We start from the raw sequence: 19,636 nt of genomic DNA, 5'->3' as shown, positions 1-19,636 counted from the left end.
CAGAGTGATCTTTTAAGTGGCCAAGGCACACCCACGCAGTAATCTTGCGTTATCCATCATCGTCTCCAGTGCGGGTCATTGTTTGCATTTCATTGATCCTTTAAGCAAACACCAAAAGCAGGCCTCACTTTTGACATGGAACACAAAGGGGAACTGTTGAGTAACAGCGGCGAACGCTATCAACAGCTTACATGGTTCTTTTCCTTCATATTTTAAAGCTATTACACCTTCAGATAATAATGACAGCCCGATATCAGTGAGTAAAGTCGCTGATAGTGGGCGTTGTTACTCTGCACAGTCAGTCCAGTCGGTTTGCTTTTTATCCGTGGACCATGACAAGCATTTGCAAATATAATGTGAACTTTGTGCCCTTTCGTTTTGTCAACTCAAGCATGACTGGGCACATTGCAAACGGCAAAGAAAGGGATGAGTCTACGTAGTGGTGCGTGTATAATATACAGTTTATGTATGTATATACTTACGGTGCTTAACAAATTTATGAGACAAAAACGAGAAAACTTTAAACTATGTTAGAACGCTTTCAAAAAAAACCAAACAAACTGAATTCACCTTTTTATACCCAAATCTGAGCCGAATCACATGGGTCAGAAATTAATCAGCATAAGCATAACATTAGCAAACACTGGTGTAGCGACCATTACAGAAACATACAAAAATAAATTTGATAATAGCACTATAGTAGTATAGTATACTATAATACTAACATAACAATGATGACATTTTAATGTTTGTTCATTTATGGCATTCGTCAACATTTTTAACTGTCTAATTAAGACTTTCTGGATCTTATTACTTATTATTATTGTTGTTATTCACACACTGGAATCCAATCCAGATGGAAGTGCAGTTGTAAGCCAAGGAGTGAAAGAAAAGTGTTTCCACCATAAGTGTCCCGTGGCACAGGAAAGAAGGAAATGGTAAGGAGATACCTGCAATCGGAGCTTAACTGATTTCACTGTTTCAAGTGTGGGATTCTGCACATTATAAGAATGAGAAAGTGCAAGAAGTTCCACAAATGTGTAGGTGTGAACCATCTGCAAGTGCCAAGTTCTCTCTGTAAAGTGTGGCCTTTAGCTCTCACCACATGGTGGTGCTAGAGTCATATATACCTAGCCTGGCACTTGTCTTCAGTCAAAAATCACGTTATTTTGTGCAGCCACATTAAGCGTTTGACCTTTCTGCGTCAGCCGGTTCTCCATTCATTAAACCATCACACTCACCACTGTACTTTACACTCTACAGCTCTGGCAACATTATTTTCCTTTCATTATTGTGCAATAAAATAATTGTAGAAAGTGTTGTGTCATGAAGCTTCAAGACTCAGAGGAACGACAGCTACAGTTTCTGGCTGGACTTGCAGTTTCATAGTGTAAACACTGGATCATCACCATTAACAGAGCACAGTATCATTAATGGATCCATTTATTTAAAAAAACAAACCCTACATTTGCACAAGTGAGTCCCCAAGTCTAGACTCTCGCAGTAAAGTCGCGGAGCTGTTGCTGATAACAGTGACATCAAGCCTCCGACTTGTCTCCAAGATGGAGAGCGTAAGACTTCACGAGCAAGATCCTTGGATCTGATTACATTACATTACACGTCATTTAACAGACGCTTTTATCCAAAGGAATTGAGTACAATCAGCCAGGGATGGAGTCGAACTTGCGACCATTACCGGTCTTAACCACTGAGCCACTCCACCCCGATTCAGTGCATGGACGCGCGCCGACCTCGGAGACGCACAGCGCACAGGATTTTGCGCACTGAAGTAGAGCTGAGCAGAGCGCACAGAGAGCGCGCACAAGAGGGGACAGCTGTCTCAGTGACTGCAGTCCTATCACTGCGAGACGGACACACTCACTTTTGTACTACTTTGTTCAACTCACTGACGAGAACAGCCGCTCCGGATCGAGTAGAAGGAGATTTATCACGGCATTTTATGTAGGTTCGTCTTGACGCGCAACTTAAGAGGACTGTTGCTGCAGCTGAGACAGAGAGACCCACGAGTCCCAGCTGCTCAAGGGGAAATTCACACAGCGTCCCGAGACACGAGGACGTCCTTGGGAGTATTTTAGGACTGTTTGCCCAAAGTGGATTGAACAATCATCCCAGTCGCTTTACACAACTGAGTGAGGTGTTGCCTTTGCAAAACGGTAAGGGGAAAAAAAAAAAAAAGTTCACTGTTTTTCTTGTAACATTTAAAATATCTCACCTTCGCAGAGCACCTTAAATTAGCCAACAGGGAGACGATGTGGTTTAACAAGATTCATCTCTCTTTCTCTCTCTCTCTCTCTCTCTTTCTCTCTCTCTCTCTTCCTCTCGCAGGTGATAACAGCGATGTTTCAGCGACACGTGCGTCTGCCTCTCTCCAAAATCTCCCAGAGAGGATTTAAGCTGCGCTCATCTTGAATAAAGTCGACAAGTCATTGACGATGAGGGCACTGCAAACGCTCCTGCTTCTCTCTGTCCTGCACCAGGTGAGCTTTGACATGACCGAGCGTGTCTCTACACAACAATGACCAACAAACGACGCCAAATACTAACAATTTTTGGTATTTAATTAACGCAGCGCTCTCTCGTCAGTTTTAGTTTAATTAATGTACATTATATATATTAATATATATATATATATATATATATTAATTAATATATATATATATATATATACATGTTTGAAAAGAGATCCTTCTTCATCAGATCCACAAGTATGTTTAAATAAAAAGAATACAGCTTAGTCAAGTAATTTATTCAAAAACGTGCTCTTAATTGCTTTTTTAAAATTGCAAATATAGATATATATAGATGTGATATTGTGACTTTTCTCATGTAGGAAGTTCAGCCTTCCAATTAAGATTTAAGGGAAACGCATATTGCATATTTGTTCAACACAGAAAACACACGTATGTTAACCTTCATCATAATTATGCATAATTATGCATTGCTTCTTCATTTAGAAATCCTGTTATTGTGGTTAAAATAATGTAAAATTAAAAAAAGATGTGTACTCATCACTGGATATAAATTGTAGTTGATAGTTATGATTATAGTTTACAACCAGTGAATAGTTACATTTATTCATGGCTTAGGGGGTGTATATATATATATATATATGTATATATATATGTATATATGTATATGTATATATGTACATATGTATATGCCATCTTGCATTGTTTCCATTGTATATGTGTGTGTTTTAATCATTTGTATAGTAGTCAATAGGCATCTTGCCTCTGTCAACTACAGTTCAATAAATATAGGTTTTAATGTATTCATCTGCATCACTTAAACATTTGTGGATGCCATTCATTTTTCATTTGTTTTACTTCCAGACATAAACCAGGTTTAACCCTCTGCGTTGAAACGCTGACATCCTGGAAGTGTCGTTCTAAATCTGACTTGAGGGAGGGAAAAATTTACGTTAATTAGGTGACAACTGAGAACAAAAGGTGAAAATTGCAATACTCACCGGTGTTCGTGGCGTGATCGCTTCTTCCTGACAAATTACGGTTGTGTGATTAAATCATATTCCTATAATCATTTCGAAAAACTATTAATATTTGCCAGATAGCGAAAGACATAAAGTTTTGGACATAATCTTTCCACAGTTTCATTCTGTTTTTAAAACAGAAACAAGCTCTCCAAAGAAAGATCATTAGGGAAATATAAATGTTGAATACAGTGTGGGTTTAATCGTGATTGTCCATGCCGTGATCACAAAATGAGCATGAAATGTCAAGGGACTGACAAAGTTCTTCACATCCATGCTACCTCAAAGAGGGCTTCTTTAAAGATAGCCTTGAACCGTGCAGATGGAGCAGCAAAGTGCTGTCTGATTTGTCTGCTGTTGTAATCATCCTGATGCCTACTGGGAACTCTGCCTCCAGAGAGAGACAGAGGCAGAGGCAGAGGCAGACGCAGAAACAGGCTGCCTCCCTGGAGAGTTTCTTTTCATTGGCCTCGGTGGCTTCTCTCCCAGCAGACTCACCGCTGTCTGAGTGGGAAAATATTGGCCCTTATCAGTAGTGCCCCACCTTCCAAAGAGTGGAGGCTGCTGAAACGACATACGAATGCTGAAATGAAAGCAAAAAAAAAAAAAAACCTCCTTAAGTTGTCTCCTTAGTTCTCTAGTTCTCTTAACATAATAGTTTTAAGGATAGAAGGAGGGATCCTTAAGGAGGACATGGGGCAAAGTTGCAAGGTTGCACCTGGATGCTAATTGAAGGCTACACACTTGTAAGGTGAGGTGAGGTGAGGTGAGGGATATTCCGTTGCATCTTCACCAATAAATGTTGCCAGATTTTACACACTGTACATTTAAACCAGAGTTCCAGTGTCTGGTACAGTACAGGAGCCAAAATGAGAAACCCAAACACTCCACACACCACATTCCTTACCCTTTAACGCCATCTTACTCATTCATACAGTCGACACTCATGAATCCAATGGTAAAAATGTATCTGTGGCCACAGCATCTGCGCCATACCTCAGGGACAAATAAGAGGGTCACGGCCATCCTGGGAGAATCCATTCTTCCTCATGACATCTGCTGCAGTTATCCTCTGTGCAACGACAGCAGAACAATGTAGATTGCTCACGCGCCTCGCTCCCCGGCAACTCCCTCTGCCTGTCCAGCCCCTGTTTCTGGACATACAATACTCCACAGATTGCATGCAGGGGAAGAGTGCTTTATTATTTTTTTGTTCTTCGCCGCTTCCTGAATTAAGTGCGGGAAGAAGGAGGAGGATGATGAGGATGAGAGAGCCTGTTACACCTTTGTATGCTGTCGCAGGGATAGGATCTCTTTGGTAATATAACGGTGTGATGAAAAGTTTATGTGGCCCTTTGCTGAGAGGCCAGTATTAAAAGTGACCACCTATGCTGCCTTGTGCCAAACTGAAAATCTCTAGAAAATGCTCGGAACAAGAAAGTGAGCGGCTGAATTTGAATGGAGTTAATTTTTAGCTGCTAATATTGTCTTAAAATTCTGGCAGAGGATTGCCCCCCCACCGCCCCCCCCTCTCTCTTTCTCTCTCTGCAGTGCAAGAATGAGACAGTGAGGCTCTATTCAAAGTCAAAAAGAGCCCTGCCAAGGACAACAGTTTTATCCCTGTCTTCATAACAAAACACACATTTTACATAAATTCCCTCTCTAAGGGCTCTTTAACCCCTTTCCCCTTCCCCATGCTCAATTAGGTTTGCTTTTATTATTTATTTATTGTATATTTAAAGGCAAATAACACTGGGAAGTGTAATAAAATGTACAGTGGGGGGGGGGGGGGGGATTAGGAGCAGCGCTTTAATCTCACGCTGCTGATAATACTGCATGGGCTGATTGATTAGTTTTTCAGGAAGCTTATGTCAGAAAAACCTAATCCGTCTTTGGATTGTGCCAGCCTTGTAAGGTTTTCCACGCTGCCACTTTATCATGGCAGTGAATTACAGAGCTGCTGGGCTGTGATAAGGTCCTCGTCTCTTTTACAGACCCCAACACCCAACCCCGCATTCCCCCTCCTTTCCCTCTGGACAATAAAAAAAAAAGAAAGAAAAAAAACTGTGTTTATATTCTTCACATCCCTGCTCTGCCTGGTCTTCACATCAACCTCTCACAGGATTTGCCTTGTAGGAAAGAGAGAGGGAGAGAGAGAGAGAGAGAGAGAGTGAGGAACTTAAATCTTCAGAACCTGACCAGAGACATTGGGTGTGGGGGAGAGGGAAAATATGAGAGGAAATGTCAGGCAGACCAGTAGAAATTTCTGAGGAAGTGATTAAACATGGATTGACAGAGCAAAGGGGCCGTCGTATGCATGTGCCGCCTCACAGAAATACATTCTTTTTTGGAGCTTACATGGTGCTGATGTGTATCTGTGCCCATATTGGGGTCACAATCTTTCTCGCCGGAGGGCTTGACTGGATAATCCCTCATAAACAATACTGTCTGTGGCATTTGCGGCGCTTCGCCTGTTGCCTCGGACCTCTCAAGCAAAGGTTGTTATTGTGTGTGTACTCTATTGAGCCCTGGAATCTAGCCCATTCCAATCATCAGTCATATTGTGTTTGTGTGTGTGTGTGTGTGTGTGTGTGTGCACCGACAATAAATCCATGATAAAGGTCCCGAAATGAAGAGAAAAGAAGCTGAGAGACGATCGTGGCACAGTTGCCCTTTTGCATTGATAATAACCCTAATCTGCCAACTGGGTGGACGTTTGATGATTTAAGACGAGCAATTATGAGTTGTGTAAGGTCTCTTTTCCAAAGTATCTTGTGATGCGAAGTGTTCAGAATGAAGTGGCGAGCAGGGCTTTCACGAGAGGTCACGCCCACTGTAGTGGCTCTGGTGCAGGAAACATTATGTTTAATATGGTGTTGAGTCTCCTGATCTTGGTCCACAGCTATGAATTTTTATGGAGCGACGTGCCGCCTGAGGCGGCGTTAGATCTGGAGGCGCCGCTACCTTATAGCATTGTCGTTACTGCTCTGCAGGGTCGGAGACATCCAGCACTCTGTGATGCACAACCCTCTTTTACTGTTTTTCTTTTTTTTGTTGTTACTGAAATGCTGCAAGAAAACACAATGCGGAGATGGGTTCCTGTCCGGCAGGTCTAAATTGTGTGTGGGTGAGAGAGTAACACCAGGGGTGTTGCGGTTTCACGTTGTCTTTTATTCAATCAAATATTGCAATGGCTGTCTCGTTTCTGTCGCAGTCATAAATTCTACTTTTATGTTTGAAGCACAGGAAAGAAAACAGGAGAAAGGAGAAGAATACGCCCTGTAATCACACAAAGCCTCTGCTCCAGCCGCAAACTTTTTTGCAGTGGAACACTCTCACATATTAAGTTCTTAATTGCCACCTGGTTAGTTTGTGGAAAACACAATCACGCTGCATGTCAGAGTGCAGGAATATGATTCACCTCTTTAATTAAAGCTGTGTTGCTTTCCTGTAAAATGTGCGGTGTGACAGCTTTAGAATAAGTACAATAAATCTCATTGCCTGGTTATTCTCAGTTTTGCATTTCCTCCACCGCCTCATGAGCTTTGAGGCCTCCCTTTTCAGCTTGTCATTTTCAGCCCTAACAAAGTCCTGTCAGTTCCCCTCTGTCTTTGTATATTTCTTGTGAAGTACCTGTCTTCAGAGCTTCTCGGAGGAAAACGAGGCGACGTCTTCCCAACTCTTGTTTCTTCTTCAAAGGGAGCCGTTTCTGTGAAATCAGCCACGGCGCAGTGTGCTCGGAGAACAAAAGCAAATTTTTCCCTCTGTCAAATTTAGCAGACGCACATTCGAGCAAATCAAACACAAATATTCTCAAATGAAACACTCGCAGCGTTTTAGAGGCACCAATTTTGAAGACGGGACAACAACGTGCGATAAAGGAATCGTCATGAAACAGGAAGGGAAGCGGCGGGGACTAGGGAAAAACTATAGCCTTTGCAAGTATTAACAGAGAATTACAGGCATGAATACCACTCATGTACAAAGTATACGGTGATAATAACTGGCCAAGAGAAAGCTAATTACACTGAATCCAACATTTATGGTATTATCTCCGTCAGTCCCCTGCTATCAGTCATACCAACATGTGGTGCAGGTGTCAGAAGCCAGCACAGGGGATGATGATTTGACCATGTAATGGGATTGTGGAAGTGTTGATGCGTTGAAAGGTAATGCCTGTCCAAAAGTGAAGTGTTCAGGGGGCCTTTGCTGCTGCCGCTGTCTCGTGTGGCAAGTGTAAGATAACACAAGTATCCAGATTACCCCAAAGCTTTGGTCCCAGAGCCTCCACTCCACTCGCCTTCTTCTCACCTGACGGGATCATTGTTAACACTTTCTGAGCACCTGACACCATCGCTGCATGTAAATTTCCCACCATGACCGAGCCGCGTTCACTAATATCCCACCTTTATCTTGTCTTTTCACAAATCATTTTTTTTGTTTTTTTTAAACTGTCACACAATAAACCTCCCTTACGTTTCATTTAATTAATCATTTCTTACACATGTTGTGGAAAAAGCTATCAATTTACAAGTACGACCTCCAAGTGCTCTATAGATTTGTGACAAAGAAGCCAAAGCCAAAGTTAAAGTATAATGCACAATATGAGATTATACAGAGCCACAGTTAGTTATTTACAGTTCATTTGCTCTCTCTTCCAGTAATAATAATAATAACAATAATAATAAAATGGGGGCTGTGTTCTTTAGTGTCGCAACTTAAAATGAAGTGTTTCAAAAAAGATTACTACTCTGTTAAGATGAGTTTTAGACAACAAACACCTTGGGGCCCAGCAGTGTCGTTTAAAATTTCAATTTGAAAGATACTGCAATTTGGCAGTGCAACAATTAGCTGCTTAAATAAAAATCCAGCCCCAGCCTTTAAACGACACTTATCCCCAAAGGATGCTGTTGTTTTTATTTATTTTTCAAGAGAATTAAATCTGGTTTCAATACTAACTGAGATCTGCTTCGAATTCCAATTTTTGACAAACCCCTACAACTCTGATTTTTCATAATTTTATCACAATCGGTGACATTTATTTTTGCCCAAAAGAGTACAATCTGATACAGATTACACATGTCCTTACTGGTGACTTAAGGGCTTGTTGCTATGTTACGTGTAAAAAGGCCAGTTAGTGGATATTTTGAGGTGTCTTGGCAGGAAGGCCAACAGGAGAATGACACTCATTACAAGCCAAACCCTACTTTAGCGCCGTTTGGTGCTAATGTGGTCATTTTATTAAGAAGACCTTGAGGCACATTTCTACACGTCTGTGTTTTGCAGCTTCCACAGTGCAGAGGAGGTAATTGTGTGTGATATGTGCAGCTCAGTGAACTGCTCTTGGTGTGGGGAAACGCTCTCTACAGATACCAAATGCTTTAGTGTGATGACCCACACAAACGCCCGTACAAATACGAGTCTGTCAGGCTGCAGAGAAGGTGAGAGGAGGAAAAAAAGGATAAGACTGTGTCTGACCCACAAATGGGTTGTGAAATATTTTATATTTCAATTTGCAGGCATTTTTCCAGCCTTTTACTTAAGATTTTTAAAAATAAATCTAAAAAAATTACAAGTATAAAATGCAGTTGTAATCCATTCAATCCAGAAATGTCTAGTTTACCAATTTAAAATAACATTACGTGTAACAGAAATGACAAAATGGGCGAATCATCCGAAACACATACTGTAGTAAGAGCAGAGATTTGTTGTTGATGGTTTGCCATTTTTAAAACTCCATATTGAAAGGAATGACGAGTAAACAACATACACAACACATACTTAAAAACTTCATGGATGATTTTGAAATCCTCCGGCTGCTATTAGACGGTAACAGACACAACATGACACAAACTTCGGTTACACTTCCTGACTGGCTGGAAGCCTGTATTTTTTTTGGTGGTGCTGTATATTTAGCTCTCAGCAACATGAAAAAATTGGATGTAACAGCAGGTGCAGGAACACATCGTTCCTTAGCATAATTATCACATATTGTCACATGTATAATCCTTTGTCTCCTGATGATTAAGTCATTTTGTCCACAACGTTTTTTTGAATGTGTCCTCTAAATGCTATTATTTGGGCTTTTGGAGGTTGAAATGACCACTGTATAAGTGTTGCACATATGCATGTATGATATAATAACTATAATAAACAATGCAATTGTTTGGAACTGAAAAAATCTCTCAAGTGTGTACAGGTAGTGCAGGCCAAAAAAATTCAATCTGGACTCTTCAGTGGGAGAGTTAAGTTATTGGAGGCTGTAATCTGTCTGGTTCTCACAGAGGTCAGGTGATAATGGCCTGAAGGATTATACTGGAGGGGACTAGATATGCTATATGCACACACACACCCTCACCATATAGCGTCTGTGATTGGTAAGGTGCCCCTGGTGTGGATTTGCCGTTGCGATCCACCACAGCGCTGAAGCTCTCGCTCTGTGTTTCCCTGGACAGCCTCTGATTAAAAGTGATGGCTCTGGAGCGTGAAGCTGTTCCAGCGATCAGAGCACCAATCTATTCTTCAGCAACGCGGAGACTCTCGCTCTGCGATGCTATGCGCCTCCAGGGCCTTCTCTCCTGGAGCCGGCTCTGGGTGTGAATCATTACAAATGATATGCCTTGTAACATCAGGTGGATGGCAGGGGAAGGACGTGGGGCAGGGTTAGTGCAGGCTGAGAATTGTTTTAATGTGAGGGGAGCAGCTTTTCATGTTAAGATGCGTGAAAGCAAGACACCGGGCGCAGTCAGTCCCGCACTGCAACAATCTGACGCCGCAGCAGCCACTGGCTGAGCGGCTCTGATATGGCAGGTGCGGTCGTGGCACCGGCGTCGGCAGTGGTGGAGCCGGCCGTCTTTCTGCGGGACGTCCAGATTTTTTACTACATGAAAGCGCATCAAGTTAATGAAGCTTTAGACACAGAAAATTAGCAGAGAAATGAATTGCACCACAAAGTGGGGTCAATTTGCACAGATAAATCCATGAAGAACAGTGAAGTGCATCACTGGAACCTCTCTGCTTGCGCCGATGAGCAGGTTAATTGCCCATTTTGTTTATTGTGAGAAAGACGCCCGAAGCCAATTTCTCCCACATGCATACCCCCCCCACCCCCACCCTTATGTGCCGAAGTAAAAATCAACTAAAGCTCAAAGATGGATTCTTTTAGCTCACACGTACATGGGACGTACTAATTAAGACGACGCAGAGACAGAAAGAGACACAACATAGCAGATCTCGGACTATGAATGGGGGTTGGGGAGGGCTGTGCATGTGTGTGTGTGTGTGTGCCAGATTTAGAGACAGATTCCATCACCGCCATCAACACACTACCACAGCCTTGCCCGAGGCCCAGAACCCATCACCGCCGAGCACAGTGTCGCCGACTGCTCCCTGCAAATGCATTTAACCGCATCTCTTCAGATGATCCAGAAGCCAGATGTCACTTGCTTCTTAATAACTTTCTAGAGGCTACTTCTGGTCACTGTGGCAATTACCTTTATGTCAGTCCTCTAAAAGATATGTCTACCCACGGGACAAGCAGACAGCCAGCTCTATAATGCTCATTACAGACGAATGTCGAGGCGGTTTCATGCGGACTGAGAGCATGTGTGGCGTGTGTTGCCGCCCAGGCCACTGTCAGTATTTAAGTTTCACTAACACCTCGGAATGACAGCGATTTACACGCGACTCAATCAAACACACAGTGCGAGTGCTGTAAGGATGGTGCCGATATAAAGGATCATAGAGACGTTTATCCCTCCATCACTACAAAAGCATACATTCAGCTTTTGTGCACCAAAACACTCTAGAGCTTTTCCGAAATATTATTTCAAAATTCGATTTGGCATCTCACCACTTCTCTACCTCTGTTTCAAAGAACCGGGGTTAATTCCTTAACCTAAAGTTCACTGCCACCTTCATGTACCAGCATGGCTGTCAGTCGTGATGTAAAATGAAACTCTGTGTCTCCACAGACATGAAAACCAAGCACTACTCTACTGAGAGAAAGTCAAAGAGACTTCATTTGACAATAATATTGTCAAATGAAGAGTATTGAAAAGTTACACACTACTGCTTTCCCTTGTGGTTAAAATGTTTTAAGTGAACAGAATATAACTCTTTTAAATTTGAAGAGATAAAATGGGGGGGGGCGTCTCATGAGGTTTGAGTTGTAATTTCGGAATTTTCACCTCAATGCTTTGAAAATCGTCTTCTCTTGGACTCATAACATGTTCAAAATCGAGATTCAAAATAATCTAAATCAGGGCAAGACTCCGTGCCACCCACCGGCTGCCACGTCCTACAGCTGAATATTTCCACCTCCATGCTTTAACAGCTGGCAACGTCTACTCATCAAATGCAGCTCCTATTCTTTCTTTTTTTCTCTCCAGACAAACCTTTCACGACTGGGACAAAACAGCTCAATTCTATGTTTTTGAATACTTCGTTGATGTGCGGTTTTATCATAAAACTTTCTTGGTCAGTCAAACATCGTACTGTTTCTCACAGTTCCCTTTAAATGCAGTTTTAATGACATTTTGGACAGATGAAATTAAATTTTTGACCTTAATAAGTCCTGGTAAGTGTGTTGATAAAGACCTAAAAAAGCCTGATAATGTAATAATTTCCCTATATTGTAATAACTCCCAATAATGTAATAAAAATCTCCTCATAAGTCCATGAAACATGTAATACAACCTGACAATAATAATATGTGTACGGATGTTATAAATGATACCATTAATGTGAGATATCACGATATTAGGTTAGCTCTAACAGTTTCCTAGTACTGAAATAATTTAAAATAACTGCTGTAGGAACAGGCCACGACTTACTGAGACCCAAGTGTTTGCCTGCTGTTCTCGCTACCTTTAGTCCCTTCACCCTGCTTTACAAAGGAAAGAAAAACAGTTCACACATTAATAAACTTGTTGTCTGGTTTAGCCAAGTTGGCCATCTGGTTAACGAAGAAGAACCAGGACCAGGGTGTGGGTATCGTGCAGCCTGTGCCGGTTCTGGAAGGACTGACGAAGGCCAGACTAAGAGTGGAACATTCTTATGATACGAAGATGGATCATATTAAGTCTTTTTATCGCACATGGGCTGTGGGCGGAGTTTTGTGTTCTGCGGGGAGGGAAGGGGAGTTCATTTTAAGAAAAAAATAATAATAATAATTGCTCCCGTCATCGTGATTTGATCTTTCATGTTTACTCTGTGAAGTGAGTTGATAAAGGGAATTTTGTGAACCAAAAACCTTTACTCTATTATTGAATTATATTATTTTGAATGCATATTTTTTATGAAGTTGTTCTTATAAATATTAAATGATCAGGTTCTATAAGGCCCTATATATAGAGAGAGATTAAAAAAAAATAGAATAAGAAACGTTGTCCAAATAATTAATTAAATTCATGATATAAATAAGTAAAAAAAAAGGCATTAAAGCTGAAATAACTTTCCTTTGCCTCCACAAAAAAGGTAATTTTGATATGGTAATTCATTATACACAATGATTTCTCTGTGAGGCTGATGTTGTTCTCTTGAGAGTGAACTATAATAGCTTGCTTGTTTACAGTACCTCAAATGTCCTAACAGCAGAGTAAAAGAAACATTACCATGACACATGAAATGATTTTGCCCAAAATCTTAAAATGTAACAAACATAGCAACACAGTACACTTCAATAATTCCATATGAGAAATGTAATTTTTCTCATCACTATATATTACAGTGGAGAGGAACTAGTGAATATGTTTACAGCATGATATTGGGGGGTTTATGAGGTCCATGCACCTCTGTGTGTTTTTGTTTGGGGCTTACAGGAAAAGGAAGAAGCTAAACCACACATCCGTCTCTCATCCGTCTCTCATCCCCTCTCCCCTTTGCTAGTGAAATAAGGTCTGGTGTTTTCAGAGTCATAAATCTGCAGTTATTATCATAATAATGTCTTGTTTCAAGTCGCCCCAGAATGCCCGTAGCACAGCAGCGCCGATTAAGAAATCTTAATTAAGCTTTTGTAGATTCTCCTTCATCAGACCTTGCCTCCGTTTTTTTTTTTTCCTTTTTTTTGTTTTTCACCCCAAATCGTCTCGTTATATAAAAACCCTGGTTTCTCTCAAACTGTTTTTAAGGAAGTCCACTTCTGCCATGAATGTGGCAGCAAGACAGAAAGAAACCAAAGCCTGTGTGTCAGTGCAGTGCTTTCAAGTTCCCAGTGCTTCATCTCTCTTGGGGCATTTAAGTATTAGATATCCCTCTGCTGATCCCCTTGTTGTCACAGCAATTTCCCTAGTTGCTCATCACCCTTAAATTCCGCTCTCATTTCCATTCTAATCATCCAATACAAAGCTCATCTGAGATTTACACTAAAAAAAAACAAAAAAACAACACAGTTGTTCAGTTTCACCTCCGAAGCGGCGCGGATATAACAGCTCGGGCTGGTGCAAAGACAAGTGACACGTCTCTCTTGTTCACAGCAGTAAAGAAGTGCTTCCGTGTTGGATGCCTTCGGATTTTCAGCGTTGCCCCGTTATTGTCATGTTGTAATGGTCTAATCAAATTACCAGCTGAGCTCAGACAAGGTATTACTAAGTGGCGGCGTCAGTGGGGAATAGTGACAGTGGAATTGGTTGATTAAACGACTGTGGATTTGATGAAGCTATGCACGCGGGGACATTATTACCACGTTGCCTCATTCATCCATGTTTACAGGGAGCTGCTGTCTTAATTAAGCATTGTGAGGGCTGACGGATGGGCCACGCTCACTGTCGGAAGGAGACACATTGATTTCACATTACATATTCAGATAGCCATTAGGGTGTTGCGACTGTGTGCTACATGCACGGGCAGTGTAGTGAGGAAGCACGGGAAACACGTAACATTACTGCAAAATACAATATGGCAATAAGGAGGATGGATTTCAACGTTACATTGTGAGATAATACATTTTAACTCGTCAACTCATTTCTGTACAGTGAAGTGTTTGTATGCCAAACAGAAAATACGAGTTTAACATAACAAATTGTGGAAGACAGACCCCAGTTTGTTAGCTTTGCACACGTGCGCCTCAGTCAGGCTTACGGCAAACACATAATTAGTCTGGAAGTCGTTCGCAGCAGCTCAGTGAGAACTCAAACAGCCGCTGCTCTGTGCTTTCAACATCTGCTTCTCTCGGTGATCCCTGCAACTAAGCCCGGGGAAAGCCGACACTACTAATTACCAATAAAACTTAGCTAAGCTCATTGCCATGAATTATTAAAGCTTTATCTGAAGTGGACCAGCCTTCGCTCTTGAAGCTAAAAGGCTCTGAGGTACAAGCAGCTGGGATCATAGTTCACCGCCGCATCTGGATTAGTCACTTAACACACGGTGGATTTTTATTGTTGGTAACCATTAAAAGACAAAGTTCATATGCACAGACTATCTATGAATGGTATTACTTATCTGAGGCCAGCTCACATGTTTAGGTCAGAGGGAGGATTGTGGGGAACCGATACAGTGACATTTTGTCTCACCAGAGCTCGTCTGTGATGTATGTCTTAATATGATTTAGAAAATACTGCGTATTTTATTGTGGTTAATATCGTATTGTGACTTAAATATTGCGATAATGTTGTATTGTGACTTAAATATCACGATAATGCTGTGTCTTGACTTAAATATCGCAGTAATGTTGTATCGTGACTTAAATATCGAGATAATGCCGTGTCGTGACTTAAATATTGCGATGCCGTATCGTGACTTAAATATCGCGATAATGCCGTATCGTGACTTAAATATCGCGATAATGCTGTATCTTGATTTAAATATTGCGATGCCGTATCGTGACTTAAATATCGCGATAATGCCGTATCGTGACTTAAATATCGCGATAATGCTGTATCTTGATTTAAATATTGCGGCAATGCCGTATCGTGACTTAAATATAGCGATAATACCGTATCTTGACTTAAATATAGTGATAATGCCATATCTTGACTTAAATATCGCAGTAATGTTGTATCGTGACTTAAATATCGCGATAATGCCGCATCGTGACTTAAATATCGGGATAATGCCGTATCTTGACTTAAATATTGCGGTAATGTTGTATCGTGACTTAAATATCACAATAATGCCGTATCTGGCGATTCCCACCCCGAGAGGGTTGTCAGTGTCATATAATCTCTGATCTAACAAATCAGCCTAAAGTTTTAAAAGCTTTAACCAAACCTCATGAAGAGTTCATCTAATGTTTAAATGTACTTTCATTACATGCAATTTATATTACAGAATGTACAATTTGCTGCAGCATCGCTTTAGTTTAGACTCTGTCAACAAACTATCCACCTTTCTCTCGTACGTTCATTACAAAACAATCGATGCCAGTTGAGTTAAGTGAAGTAATGCCATCACAAAGGCTTGTTTTTTGTACAAAAATGTAATTTGCTTGGCTTGGTGGCAAATTGCTGAAGGTTGTAGTGAGACAGTGACGTCAATTCAAACCGTCATGTTTTGAACATGGATCGATGGATTGTAAAATCTTGAGATAAAGGTGAACCAAAGGGAACATGCCTTGTCCTCTAATGTTGCTGTTGCACATTTCTTCCCTCTTTCCGTTCTTAATGCCCCAAGTGTCAGCTTGTGATGGCATTTCAGCCATTGATGGACACTGCATGAATAATTAAAATGGACAAGTCTTGCTCATCAGTAGTGAATTTGGTATTTAAACTACCTATTCTCTGCAGCACATTCGGGAAGGCAGCTAGAATCATTTATAATTCACTTGTATTTTGTAAAAAAACAAATATGCAAATATGTTTCATACCTCAATGTGCTTTACAGAGCAAGATAAAGAGTAAGACTCTACATGATTATAGAGAGGAACCAAACACTTTCTACCATGAACGAGCGCGGCACAAATGGAGAAGAAATACTACCTTTTACAGGATGAAACCACTAAGAACCTGAACAGTCTGATTATATTTCTTAAGACTTGAGTGCTGCTTGTGGAGTCTGTTTCAAGTGCACTTGCAGTTTTATTGTTGTAAATCTTTAATCTTACAAGTTGTTTACTTAGAAGGCACGCCGTGTTAATGGTGGCCTGATTTGTTGTGGCGCACTTTCAATGCAATCAGGAAAAATATCGGCTTTTCACAAAAAAGCAGATATTTTTCCTTGAAAAGATTAAGAAAAAAAAGCGCTGAATGTGCCTTGTCTCACTTCATGTTCTGTGCTCTGTTTTCTCTGAAGGTCACATGCAGAAAGGTGCATGGCGGAGCCACAGAGCTCACCGAGTGGGCAGACGGCCATAATGAGCAGAAGATCTCTCCCACGGGGGTCAGCCCACGGATCCTCAACCCCTTGCGCTTGTTTGCCAGGGGCTCCCCGGGGTTCAAGAGCAACATGAGGGAAATAACATATTTACAGAACATGGAGGACTTTTGGGACTGGTTATCCAACCAGACAGATGTTCAGGGCGCACAGGCCAGAACTAAACGAAGGCCCATCGTCAAGACTGGCAAGTTCAAAAAGATGTTCGGGTGGGGGGATTTCCACTCCAACATCAAGACGGTCAAACTCAACCTGCTGATCACAGGAAAGATCGTGGACCACGGGAACGGAACTTTCAGCGTCTACTTCCGCCACAACTCCACGGGCCTGGGGAACGTGTCCGTCAGCTTGGTGCCGCCGTCCAAGGTGGTGGAGTTCGAGATCGCCCAGCAATCCACGCTGGAGAACAAAGACACCAAATCCTTCAACTGCCGCATTGAGTACGAGAAGACGGACCGCAACAAGAAGACTGCCATGTGCAACTTTGACCAGTCCAAGATGTGCTATCAGGAACAGACGCAGAGCCACGTGTCCTGGCTCTGCTCGAAACCCTTTAAAGTCATATGCATCTATATAGCCTTTTACAGCGTAGACTATAAACTGGTGCAAAAGGTATGCCCTGACTACAACTACCATAGCGACACACCGTACTCCTCCACAGGATGACCTAGCGGTTGTTAGAACGCATCAACCTTTTGTTTTATCGTCAAATTATGTAAATGTCAACTTCTAATCTTCTTGTCCTTAAATACCCGAGGCATTCTGCAGGCGGGACACGCACACTCGCGAGGGATTTGCCACATTACTGCAAACCTTTTGTACATATTGCACATGTATGCAGCTCTAACTCTGTCAGATATTTAGAGTCCAGGGACTCGGGTTTTAGTGGTCGGCTCGGGATTGAGAGCTCGCTACCAACCCCCCGGGTGACTTTCTCCCATCACAACAGCACACATGTTCTTTGTGAAATAATGACTATGTTCTCCAGATGTTGTCTTTAAGGCTCGGCCACAGGCATGCGGCAATCTCACGTGGCTCGATTGCCAATGCAGCATGGATGTTAGCGTCATCACACAACTCTCTCAACTCATTCACGCCGACATTTATGGGGGTGGAAAATGACAAGGCTTTAAATCAAGTTAATAATCACTTACACATTTGAATTGTGACTCGGCAGGCCATGAAATTTAAACACTTCTTTTGACCGATACGTCACAATTATCTCTCCATCGTTTCAAAGTGGAGCCGCTGTCCATTTGTACCTGTGAGCAGAACACAGGTGGGGCAGCCTTTTATTTCAGATTAAGTAGATTAATGAGTCATTTTTCAAAGTAGCTCTGCATAAATAATATCTTTTATCTCTGCTGTCTGTCTCTTGTCAGGACTGAAATGATGTGAAATAATTCACTGAGCAAATTGTACGTGCATGCGCACGACAATTTAAGACGATTCAGCTGATCTGATTGCGGCAAAAAAAAAAAGAAGAAGAAAAAAAACTACATGAGAGCATGAACATAAATCACGACACACACAGTGTGTATGTAGACGGGGGCTCAGGTGTGCTGGTTCTTATAGAGCGTTGGTTTTCAGTGCTACGGTCGCCATAAGGTGTGCGTGTTTCCGCTAAACTAGCCCCAAAAACGAACATCTGTGTTTGCAAGATGCACTTTGAGGCATCAGTCTGCCGCGAGAGCCACACTCCGGATTAATGTGTCAGGAGAGGTGGCTGTGGGGGTGTTGGAGTGGGGGATAATTGCAGGACAGGTGGATTTAGTGAGTCTGGCAGACAATTATCAGCACTTTGTCATGGTCCTGCCACGAGCCTTGACATTACCTGTCTTTAATAGGCTTTAATTAGCTTGGGAAATTTCATTTACTTAACACCAAGGAGTGAAACCAAAAGGAGAAAAAGAAAAAGGTATGTGTGTGTGTGTGTGGGGGGGAGTAGAAAATCCGTCTGGAATCTTAATGAGACGTGGGACCATAAAATTTGAAAATGTCAGACATTTCCCAAATGTACAGCAGGCTTAAACCGAACAAGTTTTGTGTAAAAGTGGATAACATCCAGTCTTGTAGTGAACGGTGTGATGTGCTTTGACTTTGCAGCGACAAAAACATCTTAAAAATGTTTTGTTGAAAACCGTTTAACATTAAATAATGTCATGAGTTGTGTTGTTTTCACACCGGCGGAGGGGAGGGTTGGGCTGTTACACACGCCGCAATTATTGTTATTGGTTACTTTCCTCGCTGTATCCCATGCCTTTGTCCATCTGCTGTAAACGAAACCCCTGTCGCATTAAACATGTGGTGAGGTGTACGATAAGGAAATGTTGAAATCAGAGTTGATATACGTTGATGTTTCAGTTTTACTCCTTTGTGAAAATGCCGTGTATTATCGTGAAACTTTAATGTGTTTAATTATGGCTTCAGAGTAAATGATGTCAATCAATTCTCTTTTTTTTTTTTCCAGAGAAATATATCAATGAGTGTACTGATCCTTATTTTTTGGTGATTGTTCGGCGGCATCTTGTAATCATATCTGTTGCTTCTAGTAATAGAGTTCCATATTTGTAATCCATGCAAATTGTACCTAATTTGATTTCTTGCTTGCTTAATCTTGTTTTAACGGTTCCCCTGTAAAATAGGCATAAGAGCAATGCTGTGTGTATAATGTATGTACGAATGTTCATTTTTTGGAATATTTGAATTCATATGGGGGTTACTTTTGTTAACACTGAAAACTGTAAAGATCAATTTAGGTTTTTATGGCATTAAACCTTATTTGAACTCGGCTCACAGCACAGTCACACTGAG

General features: G+C 41.5%; 1 protein-coding gene across 1 annotated transcript; it reads left to right on the top strand.

The window, feature by feature from the left end:
• Positions 1–1,581: 1,581 nt before the first annotated feature.
• nxph2a (neurexophilin 2a) lies at positions 1,582–19,629 on the top strand. The gene is made up of 3 exons (XM_058618140.1): positions 1,582–2,174; positions 2,347–2,498; positions 16,742–19,629. Exons 2-3 carry the CDS (start codon positions 2,454–2,456, stop codon positions 17,486–17,488), a joined length of 792 nt encoding a protein of 263 aa, XP_058474123.1. The 5' UTR covers positions 1,582–2,174; positions 2,347–2,453; the 3' UTR covers positions 17,489–19,629.
• Positions 19,630–19,636: the final 7 nt, after the last annotated feature.

The sequence above is a fragment of the Solea solea genome, chromosome 2 (genome assembly GCF_958295425.1).
Source record: "Solea solea chromosome 2, fSolSol10.1, whole genome shotgun sequence".
NCBI lineage: Eukaryota > Metazoa > Chordata > Actinopteri > Pleuronectiformes > Soleidae > Solea > Solea solea.
Note: the sequence above shows the minus strand (reverse complement) of the source record. Positions and strands in the feature narration are given on the sequence as shown.